This window comes from Antennarius striatus, chromosome 12, assembly GCF_040054535.1.
Source record: "Antennarius striatus isolate MH-2024 chromosome 12, ASM4005453v1, whole genome shotgun sequence".
Lineage (NCBI taxonomy): Eukaryota > Metazoa > Chordata > Actinopteri > Lophiiformes > Antennariidae > Antennarius > Antennarius striatus.
In genome coordinates, this window is record NC_090787.1 from 12,560,773 (window position 1) to 12,577,338 (window position 16,566).

The following is a 16,566-nucleotide window of genomic DNA, read 5'->3' on the forward strand; positions in this document are numbered from 1 at the left end:
TGAAAAAGGACCTCACAACTGTCCTGTACCTCAGTGCAGTACAGTAATTTGGGTAAATGTTGTTGGATACATTCCACCACAACTACAGTAAACATCAAATGAAAACAAGGTTAATTTCTGTTGTGTCTAACAATGGGGGGGATTTAATAATATCAATTGAATTGTTAACATTTCCTTAAACCAGACCTTAATAAGGGAGATAGTGATGTCTGATATTCTGGAAAAAAAGGTTGATTTTTATGAGCCTCACACTCTATATCAAAATAATACTGGTACGTACTAAGTTGCTACTCATCTCACAATATCACTTTACAACACAGCTGCTTGACGTATAGAGACGCCGTCAGTGGTCGTTCCACTGGCTGTCTCCCTGCTGGATCACATTTTGGTTCATGTTTTCATGTGATGTCAGGCTAACAGAAACGCTTGGAAATGAAACACAAGTTCAGTTTCTTGGTAATGAGGTTTACATTCTTGGAAAAGTTTCCTACAATACACTGTGCAGGACAATTACAGTACACACACCAAAGATACAAAAACTCAACCCTAAACTCATACACTGTTTAGAGGTCAGAGGTCAGGCACTACAATACTGAGAAGACAGTGTTTTGAGGAGATATTCAGCACAGAAGTACAGTATAAGATATAAAGTCCTCCAGTCACTCTTTATCAACCATAGTTTAAACAAGTCTGTGCAATGAGTACTTTACAGTTATGCCTGTTATAAATAACACAGGTGTCTCCTTTATCCCAGAAACACAGATAAACAGTAGCACTTACTTTAATCTATCCTCCTCAAAACTCTGTAAACATTTTTTGATTGGCTCATTCAGTTCTCCATAGAGCAATGTTTTTTTTAAAGCTGTGTGCCATTTCCCACTTTTACTCACACAAAAAACTGACATAATAATTAACAAAATAAAAACACACAACCACTAAATTGAAAGACTGATTTAGAAAAGACAATGGCCTGTATACAGCAGAGATCTTCCTTTTGAAAGTGCAATATTAAATTAAAGAATACTAGTGTTTGGATAAATAAAACAGTATTGCACTTAAGGATATGTGTATATTCTTAGCTGTCTATTCCCAGTTGCACGTGTGCTATTAAAACTGCATTGATTCAGTGTCACACGGGGCTTTCGGCACAAAGGATGATGTTTGATATGTTGCGTACAAACTCCACAATGGAATCTTTATTTCAGCAGCTCAGCCCATCGTTTGTCAAAATAGCTTCTCATGCTGTGGCCGGCTCGTCCAACATCTGAATCATCTTCATTGAATGTTTCACAGTTCTCAAAAACCAGGTTGACGTCAAAGATAAACGTTTCCAAGCTAGAATACCTGTAATTTTGAGAAAAAGTTTCAATTCTATTGATGTGTAAATAAAAATTTGGAAAGTAACATGCCACAAAAAATCCCCAAGAATTCATCCATCAAAAGCCGTGTTCAAACATACTGGTTATTGATGAGTTTCTCTCTGATGGTGGAGAAGTCCATGGGCTTCTTGATGACCTTCTTGTATCCAGGGACAGCTTTGTGGTTGACAGGTGTGAGGAAGGGCCAAGCGTCCTGATGGGCTTCCAGCTCAGCCAGCAGCACTCTGGGAGAACAAGAATGAGCAGCAGCTCTTAACTGGTGTGTGCTCGTCACGTTTTTGTCTTATGTTCATCTTGACACAGTAATTGTCTTTTAAATGTATTACAGAAGTGCATGGGACAGATTCCAAACAATAAGATGAGCTCATAAGAATGCAGTGACTGTGTGTTATGTATACCGGCACATCCCCAGCCCATTTGTGCTGTCATATTTGGGCATTTTGGCGTTTTTTGCACAGGAGTCGGAGCTGTCATATCCGGCCTGGGAGCTGGGTGGGCTGTCATCTCCTCGCTTTCTCTTGAACTCCTTGGTAACCTTCTTTGGCACGCCGTTTCTGCTGACAGCCTCCTCTTTGATGAGCTCTCCTAATGATGATTGCTTACCTTTACGCTTTACCTCACTGCCCTTTTTCCCTCCCCCAGCTGTTTGGTTGTGTTGCCTCCTGCTATGGGGGGATTGAGCCCTTCCCTGAGTGACAGAACACAGATGACTGGTAAAAGAGACACACACATACACAGAAACTACAAAAATAGTCACAGCAATGAACAGACATGACATCTATGAAACAGCTATGCTATCATTTCACAATTACATAGCATCAGATTACAGAAATGGTAGAAATAAAATAGAAGACACGACAAAAAAATCCTCAACTCTCTGAATAACTATACTGACATACCTTAGCTGAACAAGAGGAACAAAACCAATCACCCTCTGGTACGATGGTGATCTTGGGATTCTGGCAGTAAGTGTGGCAGCCTTTGTCACAGCCGTCACAGAGTAAGAGCAGCTCTTCATTATCACCCTTTTGACAGAACTGGCAGCGCTGGAAACACCAAGTACCACGTAGTTTAACTTCAAACTGAGATCCATCCCAGTGGAGTTTATGACAGATACAACTATGATACTGTGGGCCCAGCCATTCTGAAAGACTGTCATTCGTTATTGATTACACTGACATGCTGATCTGATGTGTTTCATGCCTGGTAAAGATTGTAAACAGATGTGGTAACATATTTCCTTTTCATCTTATAATTTTCTTATGAAAAGACCCTTTAAGGAACAGAAGCCACACAGATTCACTGTCATAACCTTCATTTTCATAGAGACATATAAACATAATAAATTCAAACTGTTTATGCGGTAGTTTTAATAAAAAGGAAACAGAAAACACACAGTCTAAACGATCGATCCTTAAATAGGAGTAAATTCTTAAGATGAGTTAATTCATACATTCGTTTGTTTATGATAAATCTATAGAAACAGTGATTCTAAATGTGAAATCAGGAGTCACTAACCACTTTCACAATAGATTGTTTCCAGGCGATCGACTTGTGTAGTTGCTGAATACAGAGTGCAAGCTGAGCTGAGCTGCGCACTTCAGCAAGGGCTTTATGCCACAACCTCATCCCTGGAGCCACCTCCTCCCCACTGGGCAGACATTACAGAAAATCACAGTGTGTAATAAGACCGTAACATCATCACAGCAACAACACAACACAAACAAACAAACAACTGGTGAGCGAACTAGATTGTAACAGAAGAAACTGGTTTCAGAAGCAGCAGCTGTGAGGTTCAGATTCCATAGACTGAGTATAGGACCATCACCACTGAAGAACGGGACAACAGCAGGTACAGTAACATTATCTAGCAACATTTGGAAAGCTGTAGTTTAGGGTTTTTTAACGTACTTTCGCTCAATGTTCCTCTCCAGCTCCGCCAGCCTAATGACAGCTATGTCGAGGGGATTGTTGGGCTGCCGCACCACAGCGCCAGGACTGTCCTCCTGGCTGGTTTCCCTCTTCTTCTTCTTCTTCTCTGGAGCGGAGGAAGACAAGAACTTGTGCTCTTGATAAACCAGATCCTCTCTCTCTGACTGAGGCTCAGGTTGCATCCAGCCCTGAGAGAGACATTGGAAGATGTGGTAATCACAACACATGATTGATGACGCATGGCAAAATGAGGACCCAGGAGCCCATCACTGCATGCAATTTTTTGAATTAAGGTGTAAATGAAAGAAGAAAATCTCATTGATCAGTACTTTGACCTGCAGGTTGGCGGAGACAACTTTCCTCTCCAGGTCCTCAACTTGCTGCAGCATCATGATGTCCACCTCCATGGCCTGCTCCTCTATGCACCAACTCTCCACAGTCTCCTCACTCACCTCCTGTTTCTCCAGTTCTGCCATACCTATTACTGGAACCACAAGATGAACAGTAAGTTACCTACATCAAATAAAAGAAATAGATTTCTGTTGACAGTGGTTTGCTTTAATTTAAATTTACTAAGCATCACATGACAAAGATCTTGTAACACATTCAGTATCAATACAAATCTGTTGATTACGACAGCAGAGGGAATGTGGACCGACCACCAGGGCTTCTGGCATAGAGCTGGGTCATGTACTCCTTATGTTTCTGGATCTGTTTCTGCAGAACCTTCTCTCTGATGCCTCGGGTGTGCAGGGCGTCGACCAGACGATCCAGTTCCTCCATGTCTGACACTCTCCACCAGCCAGAAAGCATCTCTGCCAACATGCACAGATTCAAACCACTGTCACATAAATGTTGAATTTTTAGCAAAGTAGGGGAATCATGACCGATAGCAATCACAGCATATATTCAGATCCTGTGTGGACAGAGTATGTCTATAACGCATACTTCATAAGTGCGTACTGGTGGTCAACCTCCTTACCCTCTGGGATCGGCTGAGGACTACAGTAATCCTGGGTCTTGGCCACCTCTGCATTGAGGAATGTGTTACAAACAGCCTTGTCACTCAGGGGCTCTGGGGTCTCGCTCTTGTTGACAGGGTTGCTATTTTCCAGGAAGAAGACTTTGTTCCCTTTATCCTCTACGTCCTGGGAAGCTAGATCCTGCAATGGGGGTAGAGACAGCCTGCTGGGACTTGTCGCTGTGCTGGACACATCACAAAGTGTCAGTGTGCTTTGATGAATACTAGACTTTACTTGCTAGGAGGGAAAATACACACACACACACACGCGCGCACACACACACACACACACACACACACACACACACACACACACACACACACACACACACACACACACACATTTATTTTACCACCCTAAATCATGACCACCAAAAACTGCAGCATGCAAAAGACAGCACAGTGGGTTTGACAGATTAGATGTGCAACATCATGTAATATAGAACATTACAGGCAATGTTTTGATGGAAGCACAGCACATCTAAAAATGATAGAAAGATGACAGAGATATTCTTGTCCACCTACATGAACAGCAGATGACTTCTTGTTATTGATGTCAGCGGGAGAACTGTAGCTGGCTGTGGCTGGAGGATTAGGGGAAAGGGAAGAGCTGGGGTTGGGACTGCTGGTTTGCAAGGGAGACAAGGAGGTCAGAGGCCCGGAGCCAGAGGTGACTGACGACTCGTCGCATGGGGAGCGTGGAAAAAGGCTGAACCACTGGTAGCTCTGCTCCAAGAGCATCTTGGAGAGCTGCTCATCATGAAGGATAGATTGAGGGCTGCAGGTTATCCAGGGGCTGCCTTTAAGCAGAGATGGCACTGGAGAGTCCGTTTTATCTGTCGGTCCCAGCTGAGAAGTGGCTGTCTGAGCAGTGCAGTATGAAGGATAAGATGAGGCAGGACAGACTTCAACAGAGCACTTGTCTGAATCTTGAGCCACTTTGGCCACTTCAAGGAGTTTGCTTAGCTTAGAGAAGGAACCAGGTTTTTGGAGGAATAGATTGAGGTTATCTTTGTTCTGTTGGGTCTCTTGACTGGCTGAGTCACCATCTGTGCTTTGTTTTGGGCTGCAGACCACAGGCTTCTTTGTTTCTTCCAGTTCACAGTAGTCTCCTAATGCTTTGATAACCTGAACGGTCCCCTGTCTTTTCTTCTCTTTCTCAATGTCTTCATAACCTGAGGGAAAAAAAACAAAAATGTGAAATTACCTAAAAAAAAAAAAGTCATTAACTAAAAAAAACTAACTCTTCCTTCGCATGCATTGTGAACAAAAACAAACAAATAAATGTCAGCAATCAGCGTTGCTTTGCACCTTCACTGCTCTCCATGCCTTCCACAAAGATTCCGCCACATTGTGGGAGGAGCCAGTAATGTCTCCTGTAGCGGTCCTGTCCAATCGTCATTGAGCGCAGACACTGAGATGAATCAAATAACTTCAGTCTGATCTGACTCTGTTGCTGAAGAGACAGACAGAAGAATTATTAAACTAATTTATGAGCTGATTGTGAAGGACATTTCTCACAGCGATCCACTCACCTTGTATGTTTTCTCTATTAGTTTCTCCAGCTCCTCCATGCTAGCCAGGCGTGTGTTGTCATCCTAGATTAAGAAATATCTCTTTAACACTCACTCTACATCTACTTACAACTGTTTTGCTGCTGGCAGCAATAAAAGCATCATGCTTTCACTGACCTCTTCTTCACATATCTCTGCTTTCCTTGCCCTCTTCCCTCCTGATTCTTCTTCCTCCTCATCGTCATCATCTCCTTGGTCTTCACTGTCTTCTTCATCATCCTCTTCCTCCTCACTGTCCCCCTCTTTCCTCTTGCCTTTGTTTCTGACGGTGGGGTTGGCAAAGATGTCCTCCAGCCCCACGCTGCCTTCTTTTTTCCCTGTCTTCTTGGCGTGGATGCTTCTCAGTCTTTACAGACAAAAATAGACATTGAAATCGTAGAGTTTAGATGTTGTTCAAAAATGCATGTGTAATTCAGACTAGTTAAATAATACACATTGTGTAGGATTTTTAATTCCTCATTTCAAGATTAGTGCAGGGTCTTTGAAGAACATGATGCAGATACTCACTTGCGGAGCTCTCCCTCGACAACCCATTTATCCTTCCTCAAGTTAGTCATGTGATCAATGTTTTTGTCGATCTCACTGAAAAGTACCACACAAGGTTATAACACTGCACTGTTTCTTCAACCACGGGTGATAGTGCTGCACCCGTCTATAATGTGAATTAGATGTGTTTCAGAGTAATCAATAATGAAAAGTTGATTAGGTTGGTATAATCTTGTGAGACCGTTGCTCATATTAGATTATCATGTTCTATTCTTTTCGATACCTCTGCTGTTCCATTAAATTTGAAGTGCGTGTGACTAAACCATGTCAATGTCCGTCTCCCAGCTGCAGAGATTAACTTACACTAAATCATTTTCAACATTTAGTGAACACACGTGTATTTGAGTTATAAAATCACCACAATTTTATAGTTTGGTTTACTATTAACAGTTTAGGGTGCCTCACCTGATCACAGCTTTACTGCAACAGAGCTCATTAACCAGGAATGCCAACATAGAGGCCTTCTGTGACGGGCTGTGTGCCTGAAAAGCCTTGGTCCTGAGGCTGAGGGCCAGAGCAGCCTGCTCGGCCTGCTCACTGTGAGCATTCATGTAGATCTGCAGAATCTCAGACACATTGTCGCGGTTGATGTCCACATGGGTCAGGTTGTCCCCTAAGGCAGTCTTACTCTGATAGACGTGTTCAAAAAATGGAATTAAATAAAATGTATCACAATCAACTCTTAAATGTTTTGCTTATAATCAAGGTGAAGCAGAATATAAAATATGCTTTGAATGCATATGTACAGTATCAGCATTAAATACTGATACCATCTTAGATCACTTAGCTGTATAGTCACAGGTTTATATGCATTTATGTAATTGTGCACACATGTAAAATACAGTACAAATATTCAAACAATCCAACTCTAACCTTATATCCTGCAAGTATACCAGGATCACACACGGCTGCAGAGAGCATGCTCACAAGCAGGTCCTGTACTTTCCCCATACCATCTCCAATGTTGAGCAACCCCTCTTGAAGGTCACCCAGGCTGAGAACATGTCCATTTGGGTTTAACCTCAGAACCGTCCCAAAGTTGTGGAGAAACTGGAGCAGCATCAGGCAGTCGGAGAACGTACTTGGTGGTAAGATCAGACCAGGGATCTGGGACAATTCTGAAAGGGGCTGGTAAGAAATACAAAAGTTTTATTAAAATGATTTAAATTAAATGCATCTAAATCATTTAGAAAAGTGATTTAATTTTTCACCCCATTCCAGCTTAATAAGAATACAAACTATGATACTGTTGACAAAGCATCAATTGGCTTTGAGATGAAATATTTCTGATCTGTGATTCCATTATGACTGTTTATCATTTTGTGGAATAAACACTCACAAAAATATGAAATCATATCAAACCATCAATTTCTTTGTACTAAAATCAGGTATATTCCTTTTCAAATTAACACTGATGATTTTCGGTTTTTTTACTTTACTGTTTGATTAATTCAGTTTCCACATATTTTAAAATTTGTTATTTGTTTTCCTCTATTACACACCTGGAAATGCATATACGTTATGTTTTCTTACAGCTTTTCTGTTAGTGTGATTCACTTGAATGGTTGTGTTCACAAATAAACCTAGACATATTTTGTCAATTTTATTTTAATGTATTTATAAAGAATTAGATACAAGTATTTCATGTAGTGCTGGTGTTATGTTCACTTACATTTGTCCATTAAACCCCATTTTAGGAATGTTAAGAAAATATCTGATCTGGCTGTTGTTAGGGTACAACATCCACCTAGTGGCAGTATTTCAACCCAAACTGTTTTTTTAAGAGTTCTCTGTGGATGAACACCCACTTTCCCTTTATGTTTTTTTTAGTGAACCTCAAGTAGGGTTTATGAGTTTATGATGTAGACCTAAAACAACATGTAACCATAGAAACCATACAACATAAAATTCATATAAAATTTAAAATAGCACTACGAACAGTTTGAGAGACATGCTCAAGACACAGGTTATATAGCAGATGGACAGCAGGATTGTTGGAGACAATGTCATTTCCATGTTCAGGGGATTAGAAAGATAAACTTCCACATTCTCTAAGGTTTTTTATTAATGTTTTTTTATTCATCTTTCAAGATCCTTTCTAATCTTTATGCATGCCACGTCTTCACTGATTAAAATGACTGATTTCCATGACAAAAATGATCACAGTGTTGGGAGAAAATCCAATCTTTCCACACATATCTACTCCACAGATGCAGACTATCCATGACTATCCAACATCCAACATACATGGACTTTCATTATCATCTGCCAACAGCTCCATAGTGTGTGAATACCTTGTGATCTACTAAACACATGTCTTCATTTGGCTTCTTCAGCTCCTTTGCTTTTTCCAGTTCCAATTTCCTAAGCTTCAGTTTCCTCTCCTTGTTTAATCGTTTCTCATCCTTCTTTTCTTTCTTCAGACGCTCCCTCTCCTGCAACCACGAAAAAGAACAGGCATCTTTGACAATGCTGCAGATGTTACTCATTTTATGGCTCACCATTACAGACTGTTACACCTTCATTCGACAGAAAACACATTAATCTAGTGTTTCTCAAATAGTGGGGTGCGGCCCCCTAGGGGGACATGGTGCGATGCCAGGGGGGCGCGTTTGACCGAAGGAAACATGCTTTTTTTGCCGTACTAGAATAAAGTGCAATTGCACATCCGCTACAGTAGTTAACAGTGGCGCTCTCATTGACAGATGTGCACAGGGAGTATCAGCTAGAGAAACTGTGAAGAAGCATCTGTAGCGCTTCACTGTGACTACAGTGGGAGATGAGCAGAGGCCGGTGTGTTTACTGTATCTAAAAATGTTGGCAGCGGACAGAATGAAGCCTAATAAATTAATGAGGAACTTAAAGACATTACACCCCAATCACGCTGATAAGCCGCTGGAGGTTTTTCAGCAAAAACGTGCTGAATATCGCCAGAAATTATCCCACATTGTGAATGCTACTTTAGTAAACCAGCGAGCTCTGTTAGCATCATATAAGGTGGCGAACCAAACTGCTCAGTGCAAAAAGCCCCCACCATAGCAGAGGAGTAGAAACATTGAGCAGGAGCTGAGAGTTCAGTTTTATGCTTCAAACCCGAAAAGCTGTGCACTGCCTAAACAAGCTCATTGTGGCCATTAATTCTGACTTCATTTTGATTAAAAAATAAATTTAAAAAAATTCATTTTTGTTTTGTAGGTTAAGGTATTTATGTATTGTGCTCCTCAGTTAATACTGCTGAACTGAATTTGATTTTTTTTTAATTGATTTTATTTTATTTTTCAGTATCAAATGGTCAAAATAAGTTGGTCAAAATGTTTACAGTTTAAACAAGCTTTTTTAATTTCAGGATAATTTAATGCACTTAAAACTTTTGTTATAGATTAAAAAATAATCTGAATAAAGTTGTTTTTTGTTATAAATTGTAAACTGTATATTTCTTTTTTCCTTTTTTGTTTTCTTAAATGTTAATGAGAATACAATATTATGCAGAGGTGTACTTAACAATTGCTATTCATAGTCGCGGAGGAGAATGGAGGGGCGCAAACTGTTTTCTTCTTGCTAGGGGGGGGTGCAACAGAAAATAATTGAGAAGCACTAGACTAATCAGAGAGAACATGGGTATGGATGACCAGAGACAAAGGGAATGTGCAAACAAGGTGATACCAACCTCCGCTTTCTTACGGGCCTCCACAGCCTTCATGAGCATCATGTGCTGCCTGCGTCTCTCCCTTTCCTGACAGCAGAGACATGTTTCTACTCACTAATTAAAGAGAAACTAGCTCATCTGTACAACACACAGCATGAATCTCTTAACATGCACGGTGGAAGATGAAAGATTGATCACCATTTGTGACGATCATTGCGTAGTAAAAATCGTGCACACTGAACAATATATAATGTGTAAAAACATGTAACAGTTGACAGACAAAAAGTTAAACTGCAAGCGGGGATGCAAATGCAAAGCAAAAATTCAAGAGTTAGAAGCTGCATTTAATAACCTGAGCATGCTGGCAAGAGGCAAACTGAATGGAGGCCTATAAGCAGCAAACAGTAAGTGTTACACACAAGCAAGGCACTGGATTTATTAAGTACTCAGGAAACTGTTGGGCCATCCTAGAGATTAGATCTACATTATTATAGTTTGAATCTCCTTTACTTATAGTGACAACTTATCTTTGCTATTATTACCTCCCTTACAGAATCTGATATATTTTTTGAGAATAATGAGGAAAGTTAGTCATTATTCACAGGAGCAGATCACTGGAAAGAAAAATGGATGGATGGATTAAAAATGGCTCATATGTTGTAGAGTGAAATGCTTCTGAGTACCTTGATCTAATCAAACCAGAGTGAAAATTATGTTCTCTCAGTATACGAGAATGCTTTTGCATGCTGTTTTATTTTCTGTGCAGCTAAGAAATTTTTGATTGTATCGGGTAGATAATAGATGTTTTCACTTGGTGATAGATGTAGGCAGTGTGCCATCCTGGAAAGGCCGTGTAGAACATAATATGACTGGAGTAAATGGTATACTTACTGCACTGCTATGATGGCAACCATTTATCACAACACATTCACAATATGTTGTTAAACGTGCAAAAATAAACATACCCATACCATATCTAGTCTATGCCTCTCCAACTCCTGGAGGAAAGGGTTTGAAAAGTAAGAAATCACACGAGAAAATCAATGCAAAGAAAATGTAACCAATGGCCAGCTGAAATAAAAATACACCCAAGAATCCCAGAGCATAATCTGACCATGCACATATAATGTTGAAGATCCCTGGATCAAGACCATCTTTAGAAAGTTAACTTCAGCACAGGGGAGTACAACTTATTTTTTTGTTTATTTGATGAAGGGAAAAATGCTCACCTGGTGCTTCAGTATGACAGTCTGCAGTTTCCGAATCTCCTTCTCCTGTGAAAAAGAAACACTTGATAGTTACTTAAATTGAACAGACTGGATATACAGTATATACACACAAATGCAGAGGTCTGTCAGACAAGGAGGATAAAGGACAAGCTGTGTTATCTTACTTTGTTTCGTTTCTCAGCCTCCAGAACTTTGGCATTGGCTGCTTCTTCTTTCTTCTTTCTTTTCGCCTGTATAATCAAAGCAGGTATGATGGACATGTAACAGAGGTGCTACAGATCATTCATCATAGGAAAGATCTGAATGATTCATTTCAAATTTTGACTGAACAAAATAAATATTTCCTCTCATTGACACTGAACAACAAATTGGTTATAGTTATCATCAAACGCAGGCAGGGAGGAAAAAATAAAGCAAGATTTCTATCAGTACTTATATCCCAAACAAAATCCTGTTACAAAGAACTTGCATACCATGTTGATTGAAATTTGATGTATAAAAGCTAAAACACTTCACAGCTCCTATTCCATCCTTTTGATGGGAAACTCTGGGCCACCTCTCACACAATGAAAACTGGATTTCTTTTAATAAGCTCCAAATGGTTTGATGAAATTTACATACACAAATCCACTTTCTCTCATGTACTCACAAGCTTAACATTGTTTCTTTTAATGAAAATCCTATCAACAGCAAAAAGGAAGTGTTTCAGAACGTTTCTGCAATAACTTTCAGGACGAACCTCGAGAATTTGCTGTGCACGGAGTTCTTTCTCCATGCGAATTTGCTGAATGCGCTTGATCTTCTCCTAGTAAAAGGATGAGGGCAAGAAAATGAATTAACTGTTAAGTCATGCATGTTATAGAGTGGCAAGGGGAGGTAAAGTACAGTGGGGGTCTATGCAGATGAGGAAGGTGCACCAACTTCAAGAAAAGCAACTTCTTTAAGAACCTCAAAAGCAATTCCACTGTGCTTAAAACCTTTTCACCTTGGAGGACTTGAATATAAGCAGAGCAGCAGCAGACAGTCAAGAAGTTTTGCTCAGTAAATTAAAACAATACACATAAAGTTCTTACTTGTTGTTTGAGAATTTTCATCTGCTCTTTCTTTTTACGCCTCTCCTCTGCAGCCATTATTGCTGGAACACACAAACCAGTTAGGCATGAACACAACATTATGCAGGGCTACACACCGACTTTGACATTGCGCTGTGCTCATAATCCTGTCAATCCATGCAGATTAAGAATACATTTTAACACAGTCAGTAAAAATAGTTTCCATGTACATAACATAAGTTTATTAGGAGACATACTTTTCATTTCACAAACATGAAACCAAAAGCAGAAGTGTGCCTGAGGGCAGAAGTGTGGTATAAGAAAGGGGGCTGTTAGAAGAGAACAGACATTGAAGTACCCCACAATGTGGAAATTGTGAACACAACTTGCATCACTGATATTTTTTTGTGTGTGAAATTAAACATGGGGTTTGTACAGTCCAAGAGTATAGTCTTAGCGTGATGTCTGACTGGTGGGCAGCTGCTCACCTTGTTGCTTTCTTGCTTGTTTGGATGCTTGCACCATAGCCTGCTTCTCAAGTTTCTTCAACATTTTAATCCGAGCTGCCTGTCGAGCTATTTCTGTTAACAATTAAATGTCAATGAAATCATATAATACAAAGCTAAAACCAATTAAGCAACCCACACAGAAAATGTTTTTGTAATGAGCATCATTTTTATGTCAAATAATGGCAAATGGGTTAGTGACAAACAAAAACTATTGTTGTCCAAAAACTTTTTAGAGGAGAACTGCTATAGAGAAGATTAATTTTAACATGAAAACATCTTCAACTTCCTGTGCCTGATTTTTTTTAAAGATGCATACCGACCTTGAGCCTCCAGTTTGCGTAGCAGTTTGGCATCGCTGACATCCTGAGTGATATTTTCACTAATATTTGGAGGATGAGGCTCCCACTGATTGTTTCCAGCACCATTATCTATAAGCTGGTGCCCAAACTTTGTGCAACGGCTGCGCCTCCCATCCATTGCTATAATATTAGGGGTGATCTCATTCTCTGCCAGCAAGCACCACTGCAAACCCTGGAATGTAACAAGTCGAAGGACAAAATAAAGCATTAATTGGCATCCTTCACTGGTGACACTGATTATGAACTGGACATAATAAACACACTGCAATGATTGGTTATGATGGATATTGGGTATTTTTCAAACTCAAAAAATAATACACAAACAAGTACAAACATATACCTCTGGTTCTCCTCTGGCTTCATAGAAGACACCAACATTAACTTTTGTACTGAAACTGAAATTATCCCTTGAGATTTCAGTTATCCCATTGCGGAGTAGGTACTGCAGATAAGAGAAAAAAATGTACTAATTCACGCTAAATCAGACATGAAAATTGTCTCACCTCATGGTGATTACATAATGCTTTACTAATGCTGGTAGGGTGTACAGTTGTTGACAACTGTAGATTTACCTTCATCACTTCAGGATACTGACGCAGCTTCTTCCCACATGGGGCAAAGTAGGTTACCTCTCCTTGCAGACGACCTGCCACAGTCTTGATCCGGGTCTCTCTCTGCCAGCTGGGGAACAGAGAAATATCCAGAATACTGCTCAAAAAAGGTTTGATGTCCAGCTACATTCATCCATCACTGCTATGTTTTTCATAAGCTGAAGGTTTCATTATTAGTCTACAGTAAATATGGGGACAGACATCTTCATCCTAAAAAGAAGACCAAGTGCATCTGCATATGATGTCCTCTGACCCTTTTGGTAGTCAGTCCTAAATGGCCATGTGCCAAGTGGGGCAACCCCTCAATTCCACTGAGCTCTGTTGGAGACAGGCATGGTTTACAGAGCAGACATGTGAGTTGCTCTGCAGACAGAGCAGGGGGCTGATGTATGTGCTTGTGGCTTCTGCTTCCTCTGAACCTACTTATCAAAACATGCCCATAAGATGAAAGGCGCTCTGATCCGAGGATGTAGGATTTGTGGGAAGGGAGCTGCTCATGTTGCATATCTGTTGGGGAAGGATACTATTAACCACTTAATGTTGAGCTGCTAGGCCGCAGTTCATTTCCTGCACACTATGACCCACTGCTCAAGACTGGAGTTTTTAATATCTCTGAAAGGAAAGCAAGGATACTTTTGTGTTTTACTTACACTTAGCTTCTGATGAATATTCAACTGACCTCAAATCAGGAAATCTAGCAGCACTGTTTTCTTGATTTCATATTCACATATTGTCTTCTACATGTGGATGTGCCCCAAACAAGAACAAATAAATAACTCACCCATGGCCTCATGGTAGGACAGTTTGAGAGAATGGGCTGAAGTTGCCACTGAAAGCTTTCTAAGAACTAATTTATTGTATGTTGTACTTGGTTATCTTGAAGACATGATACTTGCTGTAGGTAATCATGGGCATCGGGACAATTTATCAAATAAAGACTGCAGCTCACATTTAAGAAATGGTTGTTCAGCTTTCATTGAGCTATTATACCAATTCCATGGACACACTAATGCATGATGAGTGCAGGATCTCTTACCCAAATTCAAGAGGCAGCTGCAGAGCTCTCTCATCTGTAACTCTCCTTCTCTTACCTGAAACAGAACATATGTTACCAACTGGACATGTTTGTGTGTGTATCTCAGCTACACGAAATAAGGAGGGGAGATCTATTGTGAATATCAAACCCAAAGGGAGACCATTTTTTAATTTAATATATTGTATAGCAAACTTTACTTCTAGTGATTTAATTTTCCATTTCACTAGAGCATGCCAGTATCAATGAAATTAGAATTACTAATAATCATGTTATACAGAAGTCATGATTTTTCTGTTCCTTTGATTTTTCTTCCTAGCAGGACTAAATGGTACAATAATACTGTTCCATTAAAACTGATCAGAAGATGTTATTTTAATAGCTCACATAAATGATATCTGACTGGGTTATTAAACCAATAAAATTGATGCTGACAATGATAATAGCATAGCTAGTTTTTTTAGATACATAGTTGACTTAATGACTATTGAAAATTGTACATCCATCTTTTCATACTGCAAAACACTGAGAACAGTCTGAATAAGCAAAAAGTAAGGAGAATAAAGAAGTCTAAAACACCAATATACATGATGGGCCAGGAGGAAAAGTTTTTGGCTTGGATCCTATTTTGTTTCCGAAGTCACATCCACCCATTTCTACTGAAATAGGAGGATGTATTTTGTCTTTAGGCAAACAGATCTCATACCTGGCAGTGTTGTAAATGTGAAAGAAGGCGAGAGGGTGCTGTGGTTACTCAGTGCCCTTGAACTGGTAACTATGCTGGCAGGGAGGCAACGAGATAAACTTGGAGGCTCGATGAGGTGCTGGTTAAGTCTTTGCTTGGTTGAAATGTTGGAAGAGAACTTGTGAATAGACAAAGGTGCTTTAACAAGTGTCAGACAAGTCTTGTCTTCGTTGTTGTCCACTTCTGTTTCCCTTTGCTCCTTCCCATCATCCTCTGAGGTATCAGAGTCGCTCTCCAGATTGCTCTCTGACTCTGCAGAGGATTCCAGTGCGACACAAGAAAACAGAATGATTACACAGATATCCCAGTCAGTATTCTGCTCACAATCACACCATAGAGGACACAATCACACCATAAAGGACAGTGAAGCTCTAGTTTCATCAGCTTTTATCTGCAATAATATATGATCAATGGAATTTATCTCTTCGTAGGATTTTTTAAAAAGGTCCGTTTTATCTGACCTGACAGGCTGCTGCCGGAGTCTTCATCCTCAATATCATCTTGATCTTCATCATCTCCTATGGAGTCTGAGTCTTTGCTGCTGTGGATATCAGACTCAATGATTCTGACCAAGTCTAGAGGTTTACAGAATGATCTGTTTTTAGAGAGGCTCTTCCTTGGATGAAGAGTCTTGGGAAATGGTGTCTTGCTTTGTTTGTGAGAAAGAGTTGATGAAGCAAAATATTTTGGTGGAGAAGTAGAGCTGGCTGGTATCTCCTTGGTGCTAGTGCTCAAGTTAATGGGCAGGGGGTAGGGGGGGGAGCCTGCTGCCAGAAAGGGCTTGTTACTGAGTGTGCTGCTCTGTCTGCACGGTTTAGTGATGAGGGCTAAGGGAGCTTCCTGCACCGCGCTGTTGATCATACCATTAAGGTGATGGTGGTGGCTCAGGAACAGATTGGTGTCACTGCTGTGCGAAAGAGAGGGAGTAAA

At 40.2% G+C, this 16,566-nt stretch overlaps 1 protein-coding gene across 6 annotated transcripts in view; it reads right to left on the minus strand.

Annotated features, from left to right (window-relative positions):
• Positions 1-449: 449 nt before the first annotated feature.
• Positions 450-16,566, minus strand: part of LOC137604796 (bromodomain adjacent to zinc finger domain protein 2B-like) — a 47,311-nt gene continuing 31,194 nt past the window's right edge. For 3 of the 6 annotated variants that reach the window (XM_068328865.1, XM_068328869.1, XM_068328863.1), the window contains exons 9-38: positions 16,098-16,543; positions 15,598-15,888; positions 14,895-14,949; positions 13,820-13,928; positions 13,588-13,689; positions 13,209-13,419; positions 12,868-12,960; positions 12,401-12,462; positions 12,067-12,132; positions 11,492-11,557; positions 11,328-11,372; positions 11,070-11,096; positions 10,120-10,185; positions 8,747-8,887; positions 7,326-7,580; positions 6,858-7,081; positions 6,414-6,488; positions 6,024-6,252; positions 5,868-5,930; positions 5,644-5,788; positions 4,858-5,507; positions 4,294-4,570; positions 3,971-4,126; positions 3,641-3,795; positions 3,291-3,499; positions 2,898-3,030; positions 2,279-2,425; positions 1,778-2,067; positions 1,460-1,603; positions 450-1,344 (exon numbers count right to left, since the gene is read on the minus strand). In XM_068328865.1, coding sequence (XP_068184966.1) covers positions 1,197-1,344; positions 1,460-1,603; positions 1,778-2,067; positions 2,279-2,425; positions 2,898-3,030; positions 3,291-3,499; positions 3,641-3,795; positions 3,971-4,126; positions 4,294-4,570; positions 4,858-5,507; positions 5,644-5,788; positions 5,868-5,930; positions 6,024-6,252; positions 6,414-6,488; positions 6,858-7,081; positions 7,326-7,580; positions 8,747-8,887; positions 10,120-10,185; positions 11,070-11,096; positions 11,328-11,372; positions 11,492-11,557; positions 12,067-12,132; positions 12,401-12,462; positions 12,868-12,960; positions 13,209-13,419; positions 13,588-13,689; positions 13,820-13,928; positions 14,895-14,949; positions 15,598-15,888; positions 16,098-16,543 — 5,080 coding nt within the window. In that variant the 3' untranslated portion in view covers positions 450-1,196. The remainder of the gene's footprint in view (positions 1,345-1,459; positions 1,604-1,777; positions 2,068-2,278; positions 2,426-2,897; positions 3,031-3,290; positions 3,500-3,640; positions 3,796-3,970; positions 4,127-4,293; positions 4,571-4,857; positions 5,508-5,643; positions 5,789-5,867; positions 5,931-6,023; positions 6,253-6,413; positions 6,489-6,857; positions 7,082-7,325; positions 7,581-8,746; positions 8,888-10,119; positions 10,186-11,069; positions 11,097-11,327; positions 11,373-11,491; positions 11,558-12,066; positions 12,133-12,400; positions 12,463-12,867; positions 12,961-13,208; positions 13,420-13,587; positions 13,690-13,819; positions 13,929-14,894; positions 14,950-15,597; positions 15,889-16,097; positions 16,544-16,566) is intronic. The other 3 variants (XM_068328864.1, XM_068328868.1, XM_068328867.1) reach the window with 3 other exon arrangements.